Source organism: Sphaeramia orbicularis, chromosome 13 (assembly GCF_902148855.1).
Source record: "Sphaeramia orbicularis chromosome 13, fSphaOr1.1, whole genome shotgun sequence".
Taxonomy (NCBI): Eukaryota; Metazoa; Chordata; class Actinopteri; order Kurtiformes; family Apogonidae; genus Sphaeramia; species Sphaeramia orbicularis.
The window spans coordinates 24,882,340-24,906,749 of NC_043969.1; the positions used below are offsets into that span (position 1 = coordinate 24,882,340).

The following is a 24,410-nucleotide window of genomic DNA, read 5'->3' on the forward strand; positions in this document are numbered from 1 at the left end:
CCATGGATGGGGAAAGAGATGAAAGGTAAAGGGTTAATTTTTAGTTTTTTATGTATGTTTGTTTTATTATCCTACTTTTTCTGCTTTGCTCTCTCTTTGTCAGTTTTTGATTCAGCTCCAGAACAGCTGATGGACGGTTGGTTTGGTTTGTTTGGTTGGTTGGTTGGTTGGTTGGTTTGTTGGTTGGTTTGGTTTGTTTGTTTGTTTGTTTGTTTGTTTGTTTGTTTGGTTGGTTGGTTGGTTTGGTTTGGTTTGGTTTGGGTTGGTTGGTTGGTTGGTTGGTTGGTTTGGTTTGGTGGGTCGGTCGGTCGGTCGGTCGGTCGGTCAGTCAGTCGGTTGGTTCACTGTGGGAGTTCCTGATGACTGTGATTACAAATAATAAAATCCTGGCCATTGTAGCTCAAAGGTCAGTGTCAGGAAAATCTAACAAAATTGCAAATGTTTCCATTTGTGAACATTAGGGAAATTTTACTAAATCATACACTGATTTTCTAAAAAAAAAAAAAAAAAAAAAGAACACTGTATCTCATGAGTTTATCTATGGATTTCTTTCAGATTCAACCAAATTATATTTCTTTTCTTTTCTTTTCTTTTCTTTTCTTTTCTCAAAGCATTCATTTCAATAAAGGTGCAACAAATGGACACAATCCTTTGCCTTTTGTTTCCTATTGATCCTTCCTTCTGTCTCTGTTTATTCAGTTGAGTAAAAAGTTTTGCAAATACGGTTAAAGCAAACAAGGAAGTAGGGTGACTGACACATGATTTCCAGTGATTAGGAGCACACGGTCCATCATTACTGTCTCATTCTGTTCTCTCACACTGTGGAGGCAACATGAGGCTGAGGGCCGTGCTGCTGCTCGCTCTCGTAACGCACACATTTGCTGAAGATGGTGAGTACAAAATGAACAAAAAAAATATTTCAGGTCATATTTTTTTTAAAAAAAAGTTTCTGCAGGTTTTTGACTGATTATAATGTTTTAATGAGTGTGATCTGTGTAACGGAGGGTGAATTCAGCCACTTTGGGACAGTTTGTGTCATTCTGTCATTTGAGGATAGTTTTGTCATCAAAGGGAAAAAGTAACAAAACATATGATACTAGCGCGTTGACTCATGGAGATCCATGGGTTCTAGATGTGGTAGTGTTTATGCTGTTGTGCATTTGTACATGCATTACCGCATTTGTCCAGCAGTCACCGCCAAAGTGTTCTGACCATAGCATCATGATTGTAAGGCTATTGTATTCCAAAATTACTAATATCTCCCAAAATATTCGTCCTATCAACTTGCCGTTTTCGCTACTGTCTTCCTTGACTAAAAATACAACAGTATGACAAACTGCAGCAGTCAGCTCTTTCCGAATTTTGTGTGATTCCTGAGACACACACACACACACACAAAGTCACTTGGCTTCTATAATATAGATATTTCTGAATCCATGAAGTTATTGAATTTATATATAGGTATATGATATTTGTACAAAACATGGCTCGGTATTTTGTTACTGCTGACACTAAAGTATTTTTCAGTGATACATTGAATTGGGATACAGTGTCATGTTTTCAACCATAATAATGACATTTTAAGATAATTTGTTAGTTTTCTTACCATCAAACATACGTCTAAGGTTATTTGACACTAACAGGTCATAAGCTGTCATGAAGGCTTCATGGATCAGACCCTGTAGGTGGAAGGATTTAGTTGTTAAAATGAAGATGCGTGTTTTCAGAAATATTTAATAATTTTAACCCTTTCATACATGACGTCCACATTATTGGATACATAGTTGAACTCACTTTCCAAAGGGTTCTAAAGGTAATATAGTCCAAACCACATGGGTTCAGTCTGTACAGACCCTCAGATATACAAAGAACTAAAAGATCATCTGAGTTGGAGAATGTGGACTGATCTGGGATCTGCTAAAGTTAACCTCCTCAGACCCACACACAGCTTTATACAAAAAAACCCCCAAAAACCTGTCCATAACAAAGGACATTCCATAATTTAAAAAATAAAATGCATCTGAAAAAACTGTTGCATCACGATGTTTCCAATATAGGTAATTATTTAATTAAAAAAGCCTAAACTTGTACTTTCCTGGGTCTCAGGAAATAGAATATATATATATATATAGAATCAATATAGAATCATATAGAATCAATTAAATAGAATCAATTAAAGTCTTTTCATGAATCATCAAAAAAATCTTCATCTACTCAAAACAGGATAACTAGACCAGGGTGAACTAATACACTGGAAGTAAAGAAAAGCAGCATTTACTCAATAAAAATGGGTTAAAGGTTGTTCTAACAGATTATTGTCTTTAATTAAACAACTGATCATTGCTGAGATTATTTATTTTATTCATCCTAAAGTAATGCTACAACAATTGTGCATTTCTTACATAATATTTTCAATATATACTTTTTGTGTAATGATTCTTTTTTTTCTAAACTGAAACTTTTTTCTTGGAATATGAACAAAAGGAATTAGTATAAAGTATGTAAAATCATTATCTATTTAACTACTTTACTTGGAAACTTGGTAAGCCTAAAAATAACCAGGGTCTTTTATATATGTACTGTATTTGAATATATAATCATCTTTATTCAGTAAATCTAACTAAATCTAACCATTTTTGAGAGCATATTTGATCAACTTACATTTACAACTCACTTAAAATACATTTCGATTTTGGTCGGTCTACTCAGTAATATTATTTTTCACTTCATCCAACTGACGGAGACATGAAGGTTGTTGTTTTTTTTTTCAGGTTAAGGGCCTGATTTATTCATTTAACATTGTCCCACATTACCTGAAACATTCACCAACAATATGTCTAATTTTAAAAACAGTAAACCATTGCTATGCGTGTTTGTATATCATTTGTTTCCTTTTTTTTTTTCACTTTTTACACTCCTACATCAAATTCAAGGGTAAATATAATTTCTTTCTTGTATTTTATTTATTCATTTACTCAATCATTAATTAAGTAGTTAGTTGAGTATGATGTAGAGTAGGTTTTTGTGCTACTCTATACTTTCAGTCGTAAATTAATCTTTTACTGCATTCATGCTGTAATCTGTCTGTGCTCACTCTGCGCTCTGTTTTTGGGGTTTTCTGGTCTGATTTTGAATGAGTCATGTTGAAGATGACTCTTCCTGTGACCTCTGAGCTTCTGGGGTCAACTTCCTGTTTGATGCTGACAAAATAACTTCATACAATGTGACAGGAATTAAGTCATGTGGCTGTGATCATGTGTCACCACATTCCCAAATTGCCTGAATTCACCCTTCTGAACTAATACTTGATGTAAATACTAACTATGTTCTGCTGTGCTTGTAAGTGATCCCTGGTAACGCTTAGTAGATCCTTCTGTTTAGCATTACTGGCATTATTGTAATAATACAAACTCTATAGATGAATATATTTCATGCATTTCTCAACAACTGTGGTGTTTTACTTGAGGCAAAGTAAATATAAAATGTATGAATGAAAAAGCAACCACAAATACAGAAAAGTTGGAGAGATATGGAAAACACAAATTAAACATTAAACAGTGGAATTAAACTTGTACTTTGTAGACATTATGAACACAACATATTTGTATCTTTGTATATCTGACATTTACAGACAGACAGGAAATTTAGGCCCAATAAAGAGTTAATACAATTAAATAACAATGTAATTAGAAACAGCTGATGGGAAGAGGAGTTTGTAATTATGATTTGGCACAAATATAGCATCTAGCAAAACCCTGGTCCAAAGGAGCAAACATGGGAGGAGCAGTTTGACAAATGTGTAAGAAATTTACTGAAAACTCTGATAAAAAAGTGTTTTTCGATGATAGATATATAAAGGCAGTGGATGCCTGGACCTGTTGAACACCTTAAGACTTGTTTGCAGGAAGAATTGTACATTTTTTATACCTAAATCCAGCCTCTAAACATCTTAAATTCTGTGAAAAGAAGATCAAGTAATGTCATGTATTCTTTTCAGTGTAATACAGGTCAAAGATAATTCGACTATTTTCATTTTTAATTTTGATTTAAGATGCTGGTCCATTTTCAGATTTGTGGTTGTAACAATGTGAAATATGTCATCATCAGATAAATAAAAGATGAAATAAACTCCATAATATGTACTGTACTGTGCAAAAGTCACAAGCCAACATTAGGTGTGTTGGTTTAGTAAAGTTAAAATGGCCATACATATGCATTTCTCAGTCTCTGTATTAACCCACAAAGACCCAGTGCTACTTTTTTTCTCTATATTTAATATTTCTTGAGTGATTTGTCACCATTTATTATTGTCATTATTAAATTACCCTCTGTATTTCCCATTTTTCCAGTGAAAATCAGGTATCTTCCTATATTTAATTCACTGATCATGTAGATGTTCATAAAAACTCAGATGAAACTTGAGGGCTATTATACCAAAAAACTGAAAACTCTGAAGAAACAATGACTTCTTCAGTAAAATATATCATTAACTGAACATAAAACAAGTGTCTACAACCACTGTTATTCATCAAACTCCATGGGAATCAATGTTGTAGAAGATGACAGTGTTTCCACGGTAACTACGGAGCCTATGAACGTCCAAATGGGTCATATCTGAGGACCATGAAAAGATGACAAACTGTATTTTACACCAATTATTTACATGGATTGATAAGATTAGTGGATCAACCAATATTATACATTTTATATCAGTAGATGGTTTTGGTCACTGGTGGATGTTTGGGTCTTTAACCCTTTCATGCATAGTGGTCACTACAGTAGACAGTTATTCTACAGCTGTTCTCTTGTATATTCATGGATTTTGTTATTTTAGTTTCATATCAGCCAACACAATACACAATACACTGCAACTGATAACAGTACTTTAACTTGGCTGTTCTTGATAAACCAAATCTAACATGTTTGAGTATAAATCAGTACCTTGTTATCGTTATTAGACTGTAATTAAACAATTTTTTTTTTTTTTTTTTTTTTTGGCATATTATCTCCATGAAGTGATTAGCATTGGAGTTCACCACAAACAAAAAGTTAAGGGTATTTCTTTTTTGTTTTTTTTTGTTTTTTGTTTTTGTTTTTGTTTTGTTTTGTTTTGTTTTTTGTTATTTTGTTTTGGTTTTTTGTCATTTTTGCCATTTGTAAATAAAACTATGTCTGGTTGTTAACAAAATGTGTTTCAATTCAATTCACACACAAAAAAGTAAAAAGCGTTATGCAAAAATCCCAATTGAAAAAAAATAGCCCAAATATTTTAAATATCCATAACTTTTTGCTTGTAGTGTATGTTAAAATGTGAGAAAACATCAAATTAGCAGCATTAAATGTTTTTATTTCATAGTTTTCACACAGTACATCAGTAAATACACATTTTGTTGCTTTAAAAATTAAACACACATTTTTGTAACTCCATGAAAAATAGCTTCATAAAAAAAATAATAATAATCTCATTGTTTTTTAAATGCCTAAAGAGGAATAAAGAAAAAAATCTTGATTAATGTTCTCATAATTCATGCATGAAAGGGTTAAAGGTTAAGATAAAATCTGGATATAAGTGTAATATATGCATATGTGTATCTGCAGAAAAAATAATGAGAAATATGTATGTATGTATCATTTCAACCTTTCAGAAACAACAAACTTGAGGTGGACTAAGAGTTTTGCACAGTACTGCATATTATGACGTGGTTTCAAACATGTGTTAAATGCTAAATGTGGGGTCTTAAGTGTGCTGGATCACTTCTTCCTCCTTAACTCTCTAACTGCATTTGAAGAGTCCTGCATGGGCCGCTGTGAAAATGGTTTTGATGCCTCTAAGACGTGCCAGTGTGACTCCATGTGCAAGTATTACAAGAGCTGCTGCTCTGACTATGAGGTCACCTGTGGTATGATGAGTAAGACCCCCCTCAGTTTGTTGAACATCTTTGTAGTCCTGCTGTAGCACCATGAAAAGCAGCTGTCTTTCACTTTCAGCCCGTGGAGACACTTTTATCTTCGCAGAGGATGATGATGATGTGTTTGACAGCACCACTCCAGCCCCTTCACCTCATCATCATGGTCGGACTGCTCTGGGCCGTGGACCCAGACCCACACAGCAGTCTGTCCCGGATTTCAGACCACAGGATCCACTGGAGGTCACATTACAAATGACCAAACCACTGCAGGAGACGGGTCCCATAGTACGCCAACATGTTCAACAGACGGACCCCCCCCATGCCACGGAGCGTCCTGGGTACAACAGAGGCTCCTGGGGCCGAAACAACAGCTGAGATGACCACCACTGCCCCAGTCACCCCAGCCACCACAGCCGCCACACCACCAACCACGACTGAAGCCCCAGACCCTGATGCTGAGGTCTGCAGTGGCCGGCCCTTCGACTCCTTCATGCAGATGAAGAACGGCTCCATCTACGCCTTCAGAGGTGGGAGACTACGCTGGGAAATCCTATAAAAGCAACATTTACTCAATAAAAACAGATAAAGGGAGTTTTTATCAACATGTAGTCGGATTTAACAGATGTTCACACTAGAACTAGAGGGTAGATTTTAATGTGGAAAGACTAACATCAGTCAGTAGTTCTCAGCTAGTCCTACCTTGAGACCAGTAGCATTTGGTGCAAATCAAGACCTGGAGGGATGGGATGGGGTTGAAAGTTCTGTTAAATCAGTGAAAGTCCTTTCCTACCTGTGTTTTGGTTTTCTTTCTTTCTATTAAACTGATTAAAACAGTAAATTTCCCCCATAGGAATCAATAAAGCTCATCTGTATCTCCAAATCTGTAATCTAGAGTAAACCCTGTCATTCCAAAAGATAAGGATGGGGTCAAAAAGCAAAGGCAGAAATAAAAATGTAGAGCATTTATCCAGCCCAAAATATGAAATTAGATTAGGTTCAACTTTTTTTGTCACTTATGTAGATTACATCTAACAAGAAATACAAAGCACAAGGATAATATGAGGTATGAGTTAGAGTCAAGTGTGGGTAAGGGATGATATATTAATAGTATTTACAGTATCTACAGGATATGCAATTACCAAATATGAAATTGTACATTTAAAAATTTCTTGACTAAATTTCAACCAGTTTCACTATAAAGCACCTTGTAACATAATATTGAATTCATTTTAATTTGGAAAAGCAGAGAGTACAGTTATGGGGACTGATCATATTTTGAAGTCATTCAAATCGGTGGATCTCTGCTCTGCTCACAAGTCATGACCCACTTTCATAAGCTCCCAAACACATGTTCAGTGTTAATGTCAGCTTCTTTATCAAACAAATGCACATGCAGTGTTTTCATCACTGCATTAACAGCACATCCCTGTAAGAATGAACCAAGTATAAATTACAATTTCACGTTGTTTTTTTTTCCTGTTTTATTCAACCACCCACAGCTATCTTGTGAAGTAGTTGGACAAAGACATTTACTCTACAATTGATTTAATTGTACTATTGTTAGTTTTGCAAACATATGATACAGTTTCAGTTAGTTTTCATTTTTCTACAGACTTGTCTGATATTTTGTTAAAATATATTCTTATACACCTATTTTTTGTTCTTACATTAGTTTTCATCAGCAACAAGTGGTGCCAGGCACAACAAACCCCACCCCTCGCACATATTGATTTTACACACACACACACACACACACACACACACACACATATATATATACATATATATATGTGTGTGTGTGTAAATATATATATATATATATATATATATATATATATATATATATATATATATATATATATATATATATATATATATATATATATATGTGTGTGTGTGTAAATATATATATATATATATATACATATATATGTGTGTGTGTAAATATATATGTGTGTGTATATATATATATATATATATGTATGTATGTATGTATGTATATATATATATATATATATATATATATATATATATATATATAAACTGATAGGTTAATTGGTTAATCTAAATTGTCCATAGGTGTGAATGTTAGAGGGATCGTTTGTCTCTATATGTCAGACCTGTGATGAACTGGTGACATGTCCAGGGTGTACCCCACCTTCACCCTTAAGTAGCTGGGATAGGCTCCAAGCGACCCCCGTGACCCTAGTGAGGATAAAGTGGGTTCAGATAAGAATGAAGAATTTATTTATTTATTTATTTATGTATTTATTTTTGGCATCAATCCAGCTGATGTCAATATGTCTATGCATGTGGTCATGTTTCTAGTAAATTGAAACAAAATTGATGTTTTTATAGAGAGAAATAGATGGAAAATAGAAATTTCACCCATTATAAGTAAATGGGAGGAAAAAAAGAGTTTGAAAATTCATCAAAAATTTGAACTATGACCTACTTTTCCCAAAATATAACCACATCTATTCTGGGTCAGTGGTAATCTATAAACCCAATTTGGTATGAATTCAACTAATAGTTTTGCTGCAAAAGTGTAAACAAACAAATAATAGTGTAATAATAGTGTCTGTATTTCCTAGGGGTGTATTTTTTTGAACTGGACCAGAAGTCGGTGGTTCCTGGTTACCCAAAGCTCATAAAGGATGTGTGGGGTATCAAGGGGCCAATTGATGCTGCCTTCACCAGAGTCAACTGTCAGGGGAAAACATATATCTTCAAGGTGGGCACAGAGTTACTTCTGTTATGCTGAGGGTTCATGAAGTTCATGTCACACATACATCAGGTTGTCATTTTTCTTTAGAATGTGATGCTCAATTTGATTAACACCTTCAACAGGGAAACCAGTATTGGAGGTTTGATGATGGGGTTCTGGATGAAGACTATCCTCGAGACATCAGCGTGGGCTTTGACAAGATTCCTGATTATGTGGATGCTGCGTTTGCCCTCCCTGCACCAGGCCACAATGGAAAAGAGAAGGCCTATTTTTTTAAAGGTGAAACCACATTTTTATGGTTTATTTGCTTCATGTTTTTAGTATGTAAAAACTATTTTAGCTTATATCTTAACCCATTAAAGACCCAGTGCTACTTTGTGGCAGTTCTCAAATGAATTTTTCTCTAGATTTAACCTTTCTTAAGTGGTTAATCACCATTTACTATAATACTAACCTCTGTATATTGCATTTTTCGGTGAAAATTAATGTATTTTCCTTTATTTAATTTACTGATCATGTAGATGTTCATAAAAGCTCAGATTAAAGTTTGAGGGTTATTAAATCAGAAACAGAGAAAACTGAAGAAAAAGTGACTTTTTTAGCAAAATATATCAAATGTAAAACCAAGTGTGTCCATCCACTGTCACAGATCAAACTTCATGGGTTTTACTGGTGAATCAGTGTTGTCTCTGAACGTCCAAATGGGTCATATCTGATGACCTTGAAACGATGACAAACTGCATTTTATACCAATTATTTACATGTTTATGTTTATGTTTACGCATTTGGCAGACGCTTTTTTCCAAAGCGACTTACAGGGGAAAACCAATTAAATCACTCAATCAATCAAATTTTATTTATATAGCGCCACATCACAAAAAAGTTATCTCTTGACATTTTATATATAGACTTGGTCAAAACCAGACTCTAAGTCAATTCTACAGAAACCCAACAGAATCCTCCTGGAGCAAACACTTGTGACTGGTGACAGTGGCGAGGAAAAACTTCCCTTTAACAGGCAGAAACCTCGAGCAGACCCAGACTCCTGGAGGATGGCCGTCTGCCTTGACCAGTTGGGGTTAAAGAGAGAGAGTAGAGAAGGGGAAAAAGAGAGAGCGATAGAGATAGCGACTGGGGGAGAGGGGGAGAAGGGGGGAGTAGGAGGAGACACATGGAGGCGGTTGAGGATAAGTGAGTGGTGATGATGAGGGCAGGGAAGAGGCCGGACCACCGCAGCAGGTCCAGAGATAATCGTGAAAGAATCTGTGGTTGTCCTGGGAAAAACCTTATTAGAATATTTAAAATGGAATGTTTGAAAGTGCTAGGATAGGAGGTGCTCTCGGAAGGTGTGTACATGTATTGATAGGATTAGTGGATAAACTGGTATTAAATAGTTTGGATCAGTAGATGGTTTAGGTCGATGGTGAATGTTTGGGTCTTTAGGGGTTAATTTGTGCTTTTCTGCTTGTCTTACCAGGTGATCAGTATTATTCGTACGAGTTTCTGCACCAGCCGACCCATGAGGAGTGTATCGGCATGTCTGAGAGGTCTCCATCTACACTGTTCAGACGTTACACCGACGTTTACTCCAGAAACTATGAACGTTTTTTCAGCGAGCTCTTCTCTGAAAGTAAGTGTACTTTCATAGATACTAAATGCATTTTCAGGGTGAGGGGTAAGTTATGTCACTTTTGCAACATTATGCATCATAAGTCTAAATTTTTCCCCACTTTTAAAACTGATTTTTATCAGAAAAATCATAAATAAGTTGCAATCTTAAACAATAAAACCAACTACCTTCCACATTTTTCCTGCAAAATAAAAACTTCCCAGAAATAACATGATATTTAACCAATAAATACATCTATAAGGTGTCTAACTGTAATAAATTAAACAAACAGCAACAAAGACAAACACATCACTATGATACAAGACACCTGAAAACTCACAAATAATATCACAAATAATACAATTAACATGTAAATGACATGTTTGTTGAAGGAACTACATAAGCGTAATATCTTATTTATTACTGGTTACTAACAAAATATAGCATAACTATGAGTGAAAAGAGTAGAAAACAGTATCATGTCCTTTTTAGAGGCAGATAGATGGAGAGTGTCATGAAAGAGAGAATGAATGAATGAAGTTCTCACCTGATACTTACAGATCTGAGGGTATTTTTGTCTTCTTTAGTTCCTCAGCATCATGGAAAACACCACTTCATTGACAAGGACTGGAAAGGCCTCAGGTCTCCTGTGAATGCTGCCATGGCAGGCAGGATCTACGTCAGCCCTCTGAGGTTCCCACCAGCTCGTAATGACTACCAGACTGACCAGCAGTGGGGTCGACAGCAAGACCAGCAGTATGACCAGCAGTGGGGTCAGCAGTGGGGTCAGCAGCAGTGGGGTCAAAGGAGGCAGAGCCGTTCTCCTTTCTGGGACTCCATGGCCGAGCGGGGAATGGCCATGGGCCAGGAGATGGCAGAGCGGGGCATGGAGATGGGCTTGAGGCTGGCACAGAGAAGGATGGAGATGGAGGAGAGGCTCAGACAAGACTGGAGCAGAGGCTGGGATCAAGACATGGATCAGGACAGACGGAGAGATGGGTACAGGCAGAACAACAGAGGCAACTACGACAGCAGGAACGACAGGAACTTGTACTGGGACTTCATCCAGAGGACTCAGCCCATACAAAGTGTCTACTTCTTTAAAGGAGGTAAAGTAGAAAGAAAAGACTTATTAGAGCTATGAGGAGAATGCTCAGATACAGTATTATCTATTTAACCCATAAAGACCCAAACAAAGCAAAAGAATCCACTGATCTAAAATGTTTAATACCTGCTGATCCACTAATCTTATCATTCCATGTAAATAACTGGTGTAAAATGCTGTTTGTCATCTGTTCATGGTCATCAGATATGACCCATTGGGACGTTCAGAGGCTCCGTAGTGAACGTGGAAACACCGCCATCTTCTACAACACTGATTCACCAGTAAAAACCATGGAGTTGGATCAATGACAGTGGATGGAGATGCTTGTTTTATGTTAATATTGATGTCTTTGCTAAAAAAAAAAAAAAAAAGTCACTTTTTCTTCAGTTTTTCTCTGTTTCTGATATAATAACCCTCAACTTTACTCTGAGTTTTTATGAACATCTACATGATCACTGAATTAAATATGGGAAAACACCTAATTTTCACCCCCCAAAAAATGCAAAAAACAGAGAATAATATTGTAATAAATGGTGATAAATCATTTAAGAAAGGTTAAATAGAGAGCAAAATTAATTTGGGAACTACCAAAAAGTAACACTGGGTCTTTATGGGTTAATAATGCATCATTTTTCGATATTTCTATTAAACCTCTGGACTATCCACTCGCAGAAAGGGCTGTGACGCACAGATTTGTTAAAAGAGCTTTTGTGGGGAACAGCAAATATATGTGATTGTAGCTATTTTAAATAATTTGAACAAGAAGCATAAGAGGAAAGGAATGAGAGGCTGTTAAATACACTGTTCCCCATAAAGGTTGACTAAAATAATTTTACCACTTCTCATAAAATTATTCTTGATAGATATGAGTAACTGGGACTCAGTATGTCATCATTTCACCAGGTCAAAGGTGATTACTGATGTGTATAAATAGGAATAAAAAGGGGAAAGTGTCTGAAAACAAAAATATTACAACTTTATGTGCAACTGTATATCTAAATGTATTTATTTGGTGTCATTTATGAAGTATTTAAAAGTGTATCACATCCACTATGACATAAGATGATTTATGAACTATGCATATGTATCTGCGAATGGCTGGTTCACCCATTCAAGAAGATATTTTATAAATTATGAAAGGCCAGTAAAAATGGTCAAATTTACTCTATTATTAAATCGGTCATAATGATTTGTCATTTTTTAAATATGGATCCTCAGAAAAAAGTTTATAAATCATGGCCCTAGATACAGGACATTGTGCTGCTACTTATGTTTTCACATTTTACAGCTTGAAAACATTTAAAGGATCATTTTACAAGCCAGTGACTGATTAACTAATAAAGTGTTTTAATAAGTAATTGCAAACAGGAAATAAGGAATTAAATACACGAAGCCACCATAGAAAACAGGATTGATTGATTGATTGATTTGATTGATTTATGCATTTATTTTGAATATGAATGTCAAAAAAGAAAAATAAATAAACAAACAAAACATTTTAACATAAGACATATAATACATATTTGAAAAGGAGTGAGAAGAACTATAACTTATTATAAACTCCCACCCCTTCTCCTTAAATAATTAATAACAATAATAAGCTTCCTAGTCTAAAGATATATATACTCTAATGCCTGATACTTATTCGTAAATTCAGTCGACCGTGTCAAGTATGAAGTTAAAATCTAACAAAAATGATCAGTTTGGTTTCTGTTCAGATAAAAAAATTATTAAAACAGTAGAAGGAACCAGAAACCTCCAGATTCAGCTGTTAGGAAGCAGAGAAGGGCAGGATGAACTGACTAATTGGATTAAACCTCTCCCAGCTCGTCTGGTCATTGAAGATCATCATGTAATCACTTTCACATGAAGTAGTGACACATGACAAAGACACAGATGACTGAAATTCCTCTTTTCACTGGCCTCTGGTACATTTCTGTCTCACAGTTTACAGTAGCAGGAAAGTTTAATCAAAGTGGGCATTCATCTTATTATATTTGATGTTCTATTGACTGAAATATGTGAAGAATTCCACTATAATCACAGGTTTTGGAAACTGCCCCCACAGACATAAATGGACAACTTTAGCTGCTCTGTGTAGCACATAGAAAAACATATCTTCACATGTATTATGATCTATCCTAACTCATCCCACATTTCCTAAACTGATCAAATGACGTGTTGACATATTCTGTGTTTTTTCCAGATAAATACTACAGAGTGGACCTCAGGAGTAAGAGAGTTGACCCCGGCGTCCCCCCATACCCCAGGTCCATCGCCAGGTACTGGCTGGGCTGTTCAGACCCCATGGGGGCAGAGAAATAGTAGTCTCCAATATTTAAGGTGCTTCAAAATAGTAAATTGGATTAAATGTGTGTTAAACAGATGGTTCTTTTCAAGCAAAGATGTAAGAAGTGTCAGATCTGCTCTGTGTAAAATGTGACTAACCAGCTTTTAGTAAATACTGGAGATCGATGAAAGTCCAAAGACCGCTGTTCACAACAGATATGGACGTCAAAGTTCACACCGGGTTATTATCTAATCCCTCCAATGTTTACCCATTTGTTCTAAACATTAACTGACCTATTTCACTGAACACAACATAAAATAAGTAGTGTTAAAGGTAAAGTTTTATTTGTGGAGAGCTTGATGAGAGAAAAACATTTTGATAAAGACATGATGATTGCGTTTTATGCATTATATATTCACATCTTCCTTCTTATTTTTTTTTTAAAGGGAGAGATAGTTTATTGTGATTACATTAAAAAATAAAGTTTTATGCATCAAAAATGCATAAAAAAACAAAGTTTTATGCATCAAAAATGACTACATTCAAAGTGTGAAGTCTTGAAATCCTGCTTTTGCTTTAATTCTCTACAGTCACAATACAGTCGCAGTATAATGTTAGATTCAAGTAGCTTTTGTCAGTTTAACTGTACATTGTGCACTGATGAAGAGTATGTTACGTTTGTTTTCATGTCCTATTGAACAACTGCTGTATTTTCATCCATTACAAATAATAAAGTGGATGATTTCATTTTCTGGTTCAAGTTATATCTGTGTTCACTTGAATTAAGCCCACAGTTAGTCATTCTGTGATAAGAAAGACTCTTTTGCTTTTTACCGCCTGAAAAAACTCGTTTGCAGGTGTGTTTTTCTCCACAAAACACTTTTCTTTAGTGTCTGTTTAATGGATAACCCTCGGGAAAGAAATATAGGCCAAGAGTGCAACCTGCCCTTATTTATATGGACAACCTGCATCATTACATCATACAGTTGTTGTCTAATTGTCATTATATTTGCGTTTATCAAATGACACTAAAGGAAAATGGGATGTTAAGGCTGAAAAATCATAGAATTACACCTGATATTTTGTAGTTTACAGTGGCTTTTATGTTTCAGTTCAACATATAAACATGATGTGTTTCATTATTCATTTAAAATATCATGTAAAGATCAGGTTAATTACGTTATCACAAAAACTATAAATATTAATAAGTAAGCTGCACTTACACTTGAATAACAAACCCTTAAATGTACATAACAAACATAATGATAACACAATAATAAATACGGCAGAAACCTTTATGACAACTGCAGATGATAAATGTGCAGTTCTATTCTTATCAGTCCCGCTGATGACGGTCTCTCAGAGGTCTTCAGTGTCTGAGGATGACATTTTCATAGCAGGGTTCGTCGTTCACGCTGACCACTGCCCCCTGGTTTGTGATGACCTCAGTGAGGCTCACGGCGTCCCCTGCTGGTCCTACAGTCAGGTAGTTGCTCTCAGTTTGGCCTGTGCTCTGTTCGTCTCCAGTTGGCGCCACCTCTGGAACGCTCTTCAAAATGGACGACAGTGGCCTTTTGGGAGTGTTGCTCTCAGATGCTGGGATGTCATTCCCACCCACTGTGTCAGCTTGGGAGTTTTGGTGGGCATGCTTCCTCCTGATGGGTTTACAAATGCCAGTCTCGCCTCCGGACGGCTCCCCCTGCTCCCACGCACTAGCACGAGTGCCAAGCTTCCTCCTGGGAGGTTTGGTGATCCCTTCAGCTCCCTTAACTTTAGTTTTGCCTGATTCCTGCTCTTTCTGTCTCTGGAGGCTGCCCAGTCTGCGTAGCATGGCCTGGACGGGACCCTCTGAGCTTGACTCTGCTCTGGACACCGGCCGCCCCGCCTTACCCACCGTCACATACACTGTAGTGACCTTATTCACGCCCCCAGTCTGAGTCTCAGTGGTGCATGCTGGGACGTGGCTGCCTTTATGAGCAGCGTTGGTCCTTGTTGGTCTTTGTGTAGTACAGGATGGGGTGGGGGAGTTTCTGTCCACATCCTGCTCCCCTCCTTCATAGACTGACTCCTGATTGTTTGTCTCCTGGACATCCACCACTTCTTCACCCTCACCTCCATTCTCATCCCTAGTTTTAGCTGCACCCCCCTGATTCTGCAGGGCTGAGACCATCAAAATCCCCCAGGTGGGTTTGGGTTTGGTGCGAGGATGTCCAGGGAGAGCGCTGGGATCCTGAGCGGAGCCACGTCGCTCTTTGGGGCTGAAGCGAGTACCTTCAGCAAAAGAGACGGACGGACGCTTGGCCTTGGCGATGCTGGAGGTTCGTGGGATGTTGAAGGGAGAAGAGATGTCCTCGCTGCTGAAGCCTGTCGGGTCTAAAAACATGTTACACTTAGAGGCCATCTCCTGGAACTCACCGCCCGCCACCGCTGGGATGTCTGTCCAAGAAAAGCAGACAGAAGAGTGAGAAGGTAATTGTTAAGATGTTGGGTTATGCAATTCCTAAAACATGTTTGGTGATGTATTTTGGATGTATTATTGGTAATAATGTAAGAAAAAATGATAGATATTTGTTTAAAATACTATTAGCAGCCTGTACAAAGGCTGTTACCAAAAAATGGTGCAGATTAGAAACACCTACAACTAACGACTAGATACAAACTGTGAATGGAATATTTGAGATGGAGATTCTGACCCATAGACTGAGGACTCAAGAAGAACAGCGTCATGATAAATGGAAGAAATGGACAGTTTTCACTTCAACGTCACAGTACTAAAAACAATTGTTAATCACAAGATTTATTATAGTCAATGTATCCCATACGTCCCCCATGTTTGTCTTGTTTTGTAATGTACATAAAACAAACAATAAAAATAAAGCTTAAAAAAAAAAGAAGAGTGAGAAAGTATGTAACGACCTGAAGCACCTGCAGATAAATCCCATGAGTCATTCATTTTTTTATACAGTGATATTATCTATTGTCTATTCTCCTTAGTTCTGGCAACAGATACAGCCTTTTACATAATCATTGTGAAGTGTTTTCCGCAACTACACAATCTTATTCTCCTATTTCATTGAATGAGCAACATTTTAGAGAGTCAAAATAATAATCAATTCATTGTCAGATAAGTTAATTGGCAACTGATGTGAGTGATTACTAAGAAAAAAGCATCAATTTCTGATACTAACCTTGAACGTTTTCCAGTTAATTTACTTTTCTACACCAGTAAACTTTTGAGTAATTTTTAACCACATTCTGACATGTCATAAAACCAAGCAACTAACTGAATGATCAAGAAAATAATCAACTAATTCATCGAAAATGAAAAAAGATTAGATCAGTAAAAACAAAACATGAAAACACGTCCAGCAGATGGCACTGAAACATTTAACAACATATGACAAACAAGTATCTCTGTGCTTTTATGAAAAAAAGTAGATGTCAGAGCAGAAACAAAGAATGGGAATTTCCAGACAGAGTAAGTGATAAAAATCCTGTTCCAAGCTGGATTTGAACCAACAGCCTTTAATGCTAGAGTCAACAGCTTTCACAGTAAAAGAAATGCTAAAGCCTTCTTTCCACACTCCCATACTAACATGCACACACACATATTTACAGGTATTACAGTCAGGAAACAGATCATTTTATACACTACTGGATTTTGACTGTGACTTGTAGTTATTTAAGTGGCCAAAAATACCCAGGTTTTAGAATTTATTTTGAAGAACAAATGGGATAGATAAGATAAGGAAATATATTAGAGTTACAAGATGAATCAGCCTGTTGGGGTCTGTCTCAACACAAAAAGAGGGAAATCTGAAGCGTACCTTCTCTTGGAGGGACGCAGTATAGAGCCTCTGCCTCCTCCTCATCACTGTCGAAGGATGAGCCCTCTGTGACCCAGCCAGAAGAAGGGGGCTCGATGAAGCTGTGATTGAACGTCAGCTCTGGGTCATGATGAGATACTGAAAACACAGATTACACAGAATAAACTACTAGTTACATCTATGTGACAGGATTGTACAAAAGGATATTAGGAATGTATCAAATCCCTTTCATTTTGTATATGATTTGTGAATAGTTTTGTATCAAGAACTTTGTAAGTGGGATTGAAGAGCTTTCAATTTTGCATTTTTAGCTGTAATGTATGGTTATCGCATTATTAATTTCCATAAAATTTCCTTCAAATACAGAAATATTTGCAAATACACCTATATTGCCAATCAAATCACAAAGGCACAGAATGTTTGGTTTGTTACTCAAATATAATCTACTTAATGAAAAGTTAACAAGTGTTTATGTCTAATACTTCCTACTACACGGTACCCTTTTACAAAATTAAATATATTATTGTATGGTCATAGTTAACGCAGCAGACCCTCTGGTAAAAAAACCCCAAAAAAAAACAAAACTGTGGCATAATGACAATAATATTCTACATGTAAACCTTTTTCCTCAATAATCACTTCAGATGTAATTCACTTTCTAATCACCAGGGATTTGATATATAACAATAACTTAACTCTCTACATTGTTGTCCATAAAGTTGGAATTAAATGACAATGTAAGTTGTTGTACATATTGTTCTGTGAGACTCACCAGTGACACGAGGCAGGCCAGAGGACCAATCAGAGATACAGGGCAGAGCAGCGCCGATGTTGGCCAGGACACTATAGACGTGATACTTCATGCGCACTGACCATCCACCCTCAGCTACAGTCGCCCTACAACAGATGAATTCAGAACTGTTGCATAATGATTTGTGTTTATTGTACAGATGAAACTCATGAAGCCTTTCTCTCTGAAATATACTAATAAATCCAACTGCACATAAAAGCTATAAAGTTAATATTTACAGTTATTGGTTTCTGTCTGTTACTTTATCAATGTGTTGCTCAGGTTTGGAGCTTCAAGGTAAAACAAAAGACCATGACATGGATCCAAATCCAAGCCCTTTCATTTTATACATGATATAATGCTATATCTCCAGAAACAATTTAAGGCAGGGGTGTCAAATATACGGGATGTGGGGCAAAGCCAGCCCTCCAAAGGGTTCAATCCCGCCCACAGGATGAATTTGCAAAGTTCAAAAAGTACACAGAAGACACTGACAGTCAGGTCAGACAAGTTGAATTGATCATGAAGTTAAATGCTATAGTTTTCAGTTCCGGATGCCTGTGACTAAATGTTTTGTACCTTTGTAGATCCACTGCGATCTGTAAGTTGTAATGCACATATGTAAATTATAAGCTAAGGCATAATATTGAAAAAATTGCATGTATTTTTCTTTAAAAAATTGTGGTTGTTCATGGATGTTCAGGTTATTCACATTTTTTTCCTGTAAGAATATTTTGGAAATGCAAACATTTTCATACGTAACTTTACTGTTTACTTTTTTGGCATTATTTATAAGCTATTATGATATAATTTTACTGGTCCAGCCAGCTTGAGATCAAATTAGGCTGTATGTGGCCTATGTATGTGTATGTGTGTTTGACACCCCTGACTTAAGATAGTCCAGGGTTTGATGTAATGCGTAGGTCAAGTGGACATAAAACTGAAGAGAGAAGTGAGGTAAAGACCTGTCTTTGCCATCAGCTGGACCTCCTCCACAACACAGACAACAAAAGAGCACAGCGAGAAGCAACAACAGCAGAGGAACCAGCACACCTGCCAGTACTGCACCGCGGATACCTGACGAACACACACAAACACACAGACATGTGATGGCCTTCAGGTGGATATGCTCCGACTCACAACTAATGGATAGAGGGATGGACGGATGGATGGACAGACGTACTGCTGGGGCAGGCTCCGGTCACTGCATTGCAGCCAATGCCCTCTCCACAGTCACAGACAGAGGAACAGTCAGTGCCAAATTGTAGGGCGGGGCAACTGCTGTTACAGCTGGAAAACATGATTCACATAATTACACCAGCTCAGCAAACAAAAAAGCCACTGTGTAAATGGTGAGCCATCATCTGATTTGGTTTATAGTGAAAGGATGATGACTAGCAGACAGTGGGATAACAACAAAACAAAACAAATTAAAGGGATAATTCTACTTTGAGGCAGCACATGCACCAAATGACAGAGGTGCTGGTTAGTGTCTATAAACACATGAATAAAAACTGTTCTAGAATAAAACATAATGCTCTCAGTTGAAAAAATAAAGTACATTGATACTATATACTACTATATCATATGGGTAAAGCCAAAACAGAACACCAACAAAAAGACATGTTGGAGTAGAGTAGGACATTCTTCACCATATATAGATCAGTGTTTAAATGAACCTGTCTGTTTTAAAAGGGAAAAGAAAACATGCTCACCTTTCTCCCTGAAAACCCGGTTCACAGATGCATTTTCCTGTCACGTGATGGCAGCGACCACTGACACAAGGTTTACACAGGAAGCTGCAGGCCTTTCCATAAGTGCCATTAGAGCAGGCCTCCTCACATCTGATGAAACACACTTATGATTACACTGTATTTATTTTCTATACTAGTACACAAACATCAAAATTTCTTCATGTGTGATTGGTAAATCTAATTTCTCTTTAGTAAATTTTTTCCATTTTCATAGAGACATGTGGGCAGTACAAACTGTCAAGTAATAAGCAAAGACACACCCTCAGCTCAGAGTCCATGGAAAGGATACACTCTGGCTATTTCACAAATGAGAAGATACAAGAAAAAATATTATCAGTAGGTATCTTTAAAATCTACTTCTTTTGAGCGCTACTTAAGATGACCATGGCATTAGTTTTGTTTGATTTGCACATGAACGTTAAGTACCTAAACCTCATGAGTGTGTAACATTTTTTAGGACAGCAAAATCATAACCAAAACTGAATTGGTTTATTATTTCCAAAATTATTTCCATTCGTGTCCCTAACGTAGGAAGGCCGCTTTACAAAGAAAAAACCTGGATGATTCTGTCATTTTATGTCATAAATACAAGGCAATGCAGCTGAGATGACATAATATTTTAATACAGAGAAATATTTGATGCTAACACTCATTATCATTCTTTTGTTTGCTGATCTTTAATATATATACACAGTAATCACACTACTGCCCATTCTGTAGGAGTTATTAATCATCCTATAAGCACCAGTGCTTAAAAATATTCTCATTACAGGATTATGCTGTTTTCCTGACCATCTCTTTAGCTGAAACCTCAGTATAACTGAACATCACATTGCTGTATGACAGACATTCATACCTGGGTCCAGTCCATCCAGGTTCACAACTCCCACAATTCCCTGTTTCTGGGTCACAGGGCTCATTTTTCCTACAATGTGGGCATGTCTGCTTGCAGCCATCACCATAAAAACCAAATGGACAGGAGCTGTTGCACTGTGTACCTTTCCAACCGGGATCACAGGCAGCACATGCACCGTCAATGACAGAGCAGGTCTGGTTGTCTTTACAGGAACCACAACTTAGAAGAAGATAAAGACAGGCATTAGAAACACCACGGAGACAAACACAGATATCTACAACATCTATGTCTTCACACCCACCTACCTCATCATACACCCGCTGCCATATGTACCAGGGGCACATGGCTTGTTGCAGTAGGGTCCCTGGAAGCCCGGCTGGCACAGGCACTGCCCACTGGCCGGGTCACAGCTGCTGTGTGTGAGGTCACAGTTACATCTGCGGTCACAGCTGGGTCCCCACCAGCCTGGATCACACTCACACACACCGGTCCGCTGATTGCACGGTGACATGTAACAGTTACAACTGACTGGACATTTCAGGCCCCAGTGGCCCCTGTGACACTGGCAGCGTCCAGTCAACTGTTCGCAGCTGGGGCCCACTGCGCCCCCACTCATACACTGGCAGGGTTTGGCACAGGTCGACGTCCACCAGCCTTCATCGCAGGTGCAGTTTCCATAAATAGGGTCACAGTGGCCGTGGCGTGCACACCTGCAAGGGAACTGGCAAAGTGGACCCCACCGGTTTGTGTTGCAGGTGCACTCACCTGTGACAGGATGACAACGGCCGTATGGATAACACGGACACAACTGACGACAGTCTGAGTCCCAGAACTCAGAGGGACAACCTGGTAATAAGAAACACATGGAAGAGGGAAGAAGAATTCAGATAAGGATGAGTAACACAGTGAAAAAACACAAATTTGTAGGTAATCTTACTTGAGCACTTAAATAACTTAAATTGTTTAAAATAAAAGTGTTTTACTATTATACATAATATTTTTGGTGCATTTATGTAAATGTTGCATTTTATTGGTGTAGATGTTTAAGGCTAAGCACATTTTAACTACTTTATGTACTTTAGGGTAGTTTAATTGTCAGAAATGGAACATACTCTATATAATCATCATATGTTTGTTGCATCATTGTCCTGTAAGATCCAAGTACTTCTAATTATGTTTGTACTTAACCCTTTCATGCATACTGGTCACCACAGTGGACAGCTATTCTACATCTGTTCTCTTGTACATTCTTGGGTTTTGTTGTTTTAGTTTCATATCATCCAACACAATGGAGGCTTATGCATCATCACATACACTGACATTCATACCATTACTGTCACTTTGCTGTTCTTGATAAACCTGATCTACAATAACATATTTGAGTGCAAATCAGTTGCCAATTGTTATTAGACTGTAATCAACAGTGGTCTTAAACAAAAAATATTTTTTTGGCATATTCTCACCATTAAATGAGTAATAACTACTATTAGAGTATGTTAAATTATGAGAAAACATCAGATTAGCTGGATTAAAAATGATTTTATAGTTGTCACACAGTATATCACTTTCTGATGATGTGTTTTAAATACATGTTTCTTTACTTCAAAAATTAAACGCACGGTGTCCAGCTGAGCGGACATTTTCGTAACTTCATGAAAAATAGGTTCATTAAAAAAAAATTCAATCGCATTTTTTTTTCATGCCTAAAGAGGAGTAAAAACAATCAGGAAAAAAATATTGACTAAGGTTCTCATAATTCATGCACGAAAGGGTTAAACACACAGCACTGAAGTGAAAGTTGTTAGTGATATTCTAACACTGCATAACATCTATCTAACCTCCAGATGTGAGACCGATGTCTTCATTTTAATCACTAAAAGTTTTTACTTTTGGAATAAATCCTTACAAAGCCACAGTATGGTTGAATGTAATGTAAATAAAACATGTACAAGTCTATATTGTAAAAGAAATCAACTGATGGTATCTTAAACTGTGTAAATCAACTATGGGATGTGTGTCAGTTCAGTGACATTTAAGCCCATTTTGTACTTTTAGATATACATACTAATAAAATGACAGGAAATAAGTGGAAAGAGAGATGGTGACAAGCAACAATGGTCCCCAGCTGGACACAAACCAAGGAACTCAGGATGTTTTTACACACGTGTTTTACAGTGAGCGCCGAAGTATCCAGGTGGGCAGCGACACACTCCAGGCTTCACACACAGCTCATTCTTCAGACAGGCCTGCTCGCCCTCGCACACAGCTACACACACAGTGAATGACAACTCAGAACACACAAAGCCAACATGGAGCCAGTAAAATAAACAGTATATAATAGCTGCTGTTTGAACAGTTTAACTCACGTATAGTGCAGTCTTTTCCTTCTTGACGCCATCCAGTGCAACATTCTAGAGTAGAGGGGTCCCTGAACATACAAGACAAATGTAAAAAAAAAAAAAAAGTGCATAAAAATGAGATAATTTACTGAATATCTGAGAAAATTGAGGAAAACTGACAAACTCTGTTATGACATGAAAATCATTGAACAAAAGAAAAATGCCTGCAATTAACAGTTACATTTTCTTGTGTTTACTTGATGAAGTGATCTGTCTATAAAATGTCATCTAAAAATGATAAAATATGTCAATTTACCAGTCAATATAACCTCCTCAAGTATCTAGTTTTATCCATAAAATGAAGGTACTCAGCTTATAGAGTAAAAATACCATAAACACTCAAAACAGTTAAAAGACTAAGATAATATTTGACTTTTTCTTCCTCAAAATGATTAAGTTGGTCATAAATTTAGTACTTGACAACTGATCTATTCCATGTTGCTGTTGTTGTACCAATAGATGAGGTGGAGCTGATTCCAAAGATGGAGGAATCTGTCAGATGAACATCATGAATCCCATGTGTGTCCACTTTTACCTTCCTGATTTTCTTTATTTGTTAAAGTTAAATTGTACCTGAGGCTGCGGCAGACGTTTTTCCCTTTAGGGTCCAGTGTGTTTAAGGAGGACAGCGAGCAGCAGAGCAGAGCACCCACAGCCTGGAGGAGAAGCTTCATCTCCACCAAGTTGGAAACCAAATAAAAGCCTACAACTTTATCTTGATCCTTTCTCTTCAGCCTGCTCCAGAGTCTCCTCTTTTGTCCTTTCTTTCTCTGACTTTGGTCTACCAGCGTCTGTCTTTCTGTCTGTCCTCCACCCTTCCCTCCTTCCCCTTCTCCCTCTCCGTCTCTCCCATGAGTTGTCTTGCGGCTCCAAAGCAGCGAGAGGGGTCGAGGTTCCCCATTTCCTGGGGAAGTCAGAGCCACTTCCTGCTATTCAGCCAGACACAGAGCTTTTTAAAGATGGACGAACACTAACGCACCAAATTAGTCGCACACATAAGTTGGACTTTCACACACCCCCAATACAACACAACACACACCCATAGTGTTCACCTTTTTCCCAGAATCTATTGTTGAAGTCTTCCAGGAGATGATGAAGAGCGCCTTGGTTCCTCCTTATTAGTCATGAAAATCAGAGAAAATG

General features: G+C 37.2%; 2 protein-coding genes across 2 annotated transcripts; one reads left to right on the forward strand and one right to left on the reverse strand.

Annotated features, from left to right (window-relative positions):
* Nucleotides 1–811: 811 nt before the first annotated feature.
* vtna (vitronectin a) lies at nt 812–14,388 on the forward strand. Its single transcript, XM_030151747.1, is given in 9 exon segments — nt 812–890; nt 5,790–5,909; nt 5,989–6,197; nt 6,199–6,436; nt 8,504–8,643; nt 8,760–8,916; nt 10,115–10,267; nt 10,834–11,355; nt 13,558–14,388. Coding segments are annotated over 9 exon segments (1,716 nt in total). The 5' UTR covers nt 812–832; the 3' UTR covers nt 13,677–14,388.
* Nucleotides 13,964–24,360, reverse strand: scarf1 (scavenger receptor class F, member 1). The gene is made up of 12 exons (XM_030151745.1): nt 24,320–24,360; nt 23,841–24,196; nt 23,235–23,296; nt 23,033–23,134; nt 21,174–21,714; nt 20,869–21,087; nt 19,974–20,102; nt 19,442–19,548; nt 19,224–19,335; nt 18,241–18,365; nt 17,469–17,606; nt 13,964–16,077 (listed from the first exon to the last, which is right to left on the reverse strand). The coding sequence occupies exons 2-12, from the start codon at nt 23,939–23,941 to the stop codon at nt 15,011–15,013; spliced, it is 2,703 nt and encodes a 900-aa protein (XP_030007605.1). The 5' UTR covers nt 23,942–24,196; nt 24,320–24,360; the 3' UTR covers nt 13,964–15,010.
* Nucleotides 24,361–24,410: the final 50 nt, after the last annotated feature.

Excerpts from the sequence above, each read along its gene's own strand:
- scarf1 (XM_030151745.1), bottom strand. The coding sequence starts at position 23,941 with ATGAAGCTTCTCCTCCAGGCTGTGGGTGCTCTGCTCTGCTGCTCGCTG. Across the intron at positions 21,715-23,032 it reads CGGCGCTCACTGTAAAACAC|GTTGTCCCTCTGAGTTCTGG; the intron begins GTGTGTAAAAAC and ends TCTTATTACCAG. Across the intron at positions 19,549-19,973 it reads CCGGGTTTTCAGGGAGAAAG|CTGTAACAGCAGTTGCCCCG; the intron begins GTGAGCATGTTT and ends CATGTTTTCCAG.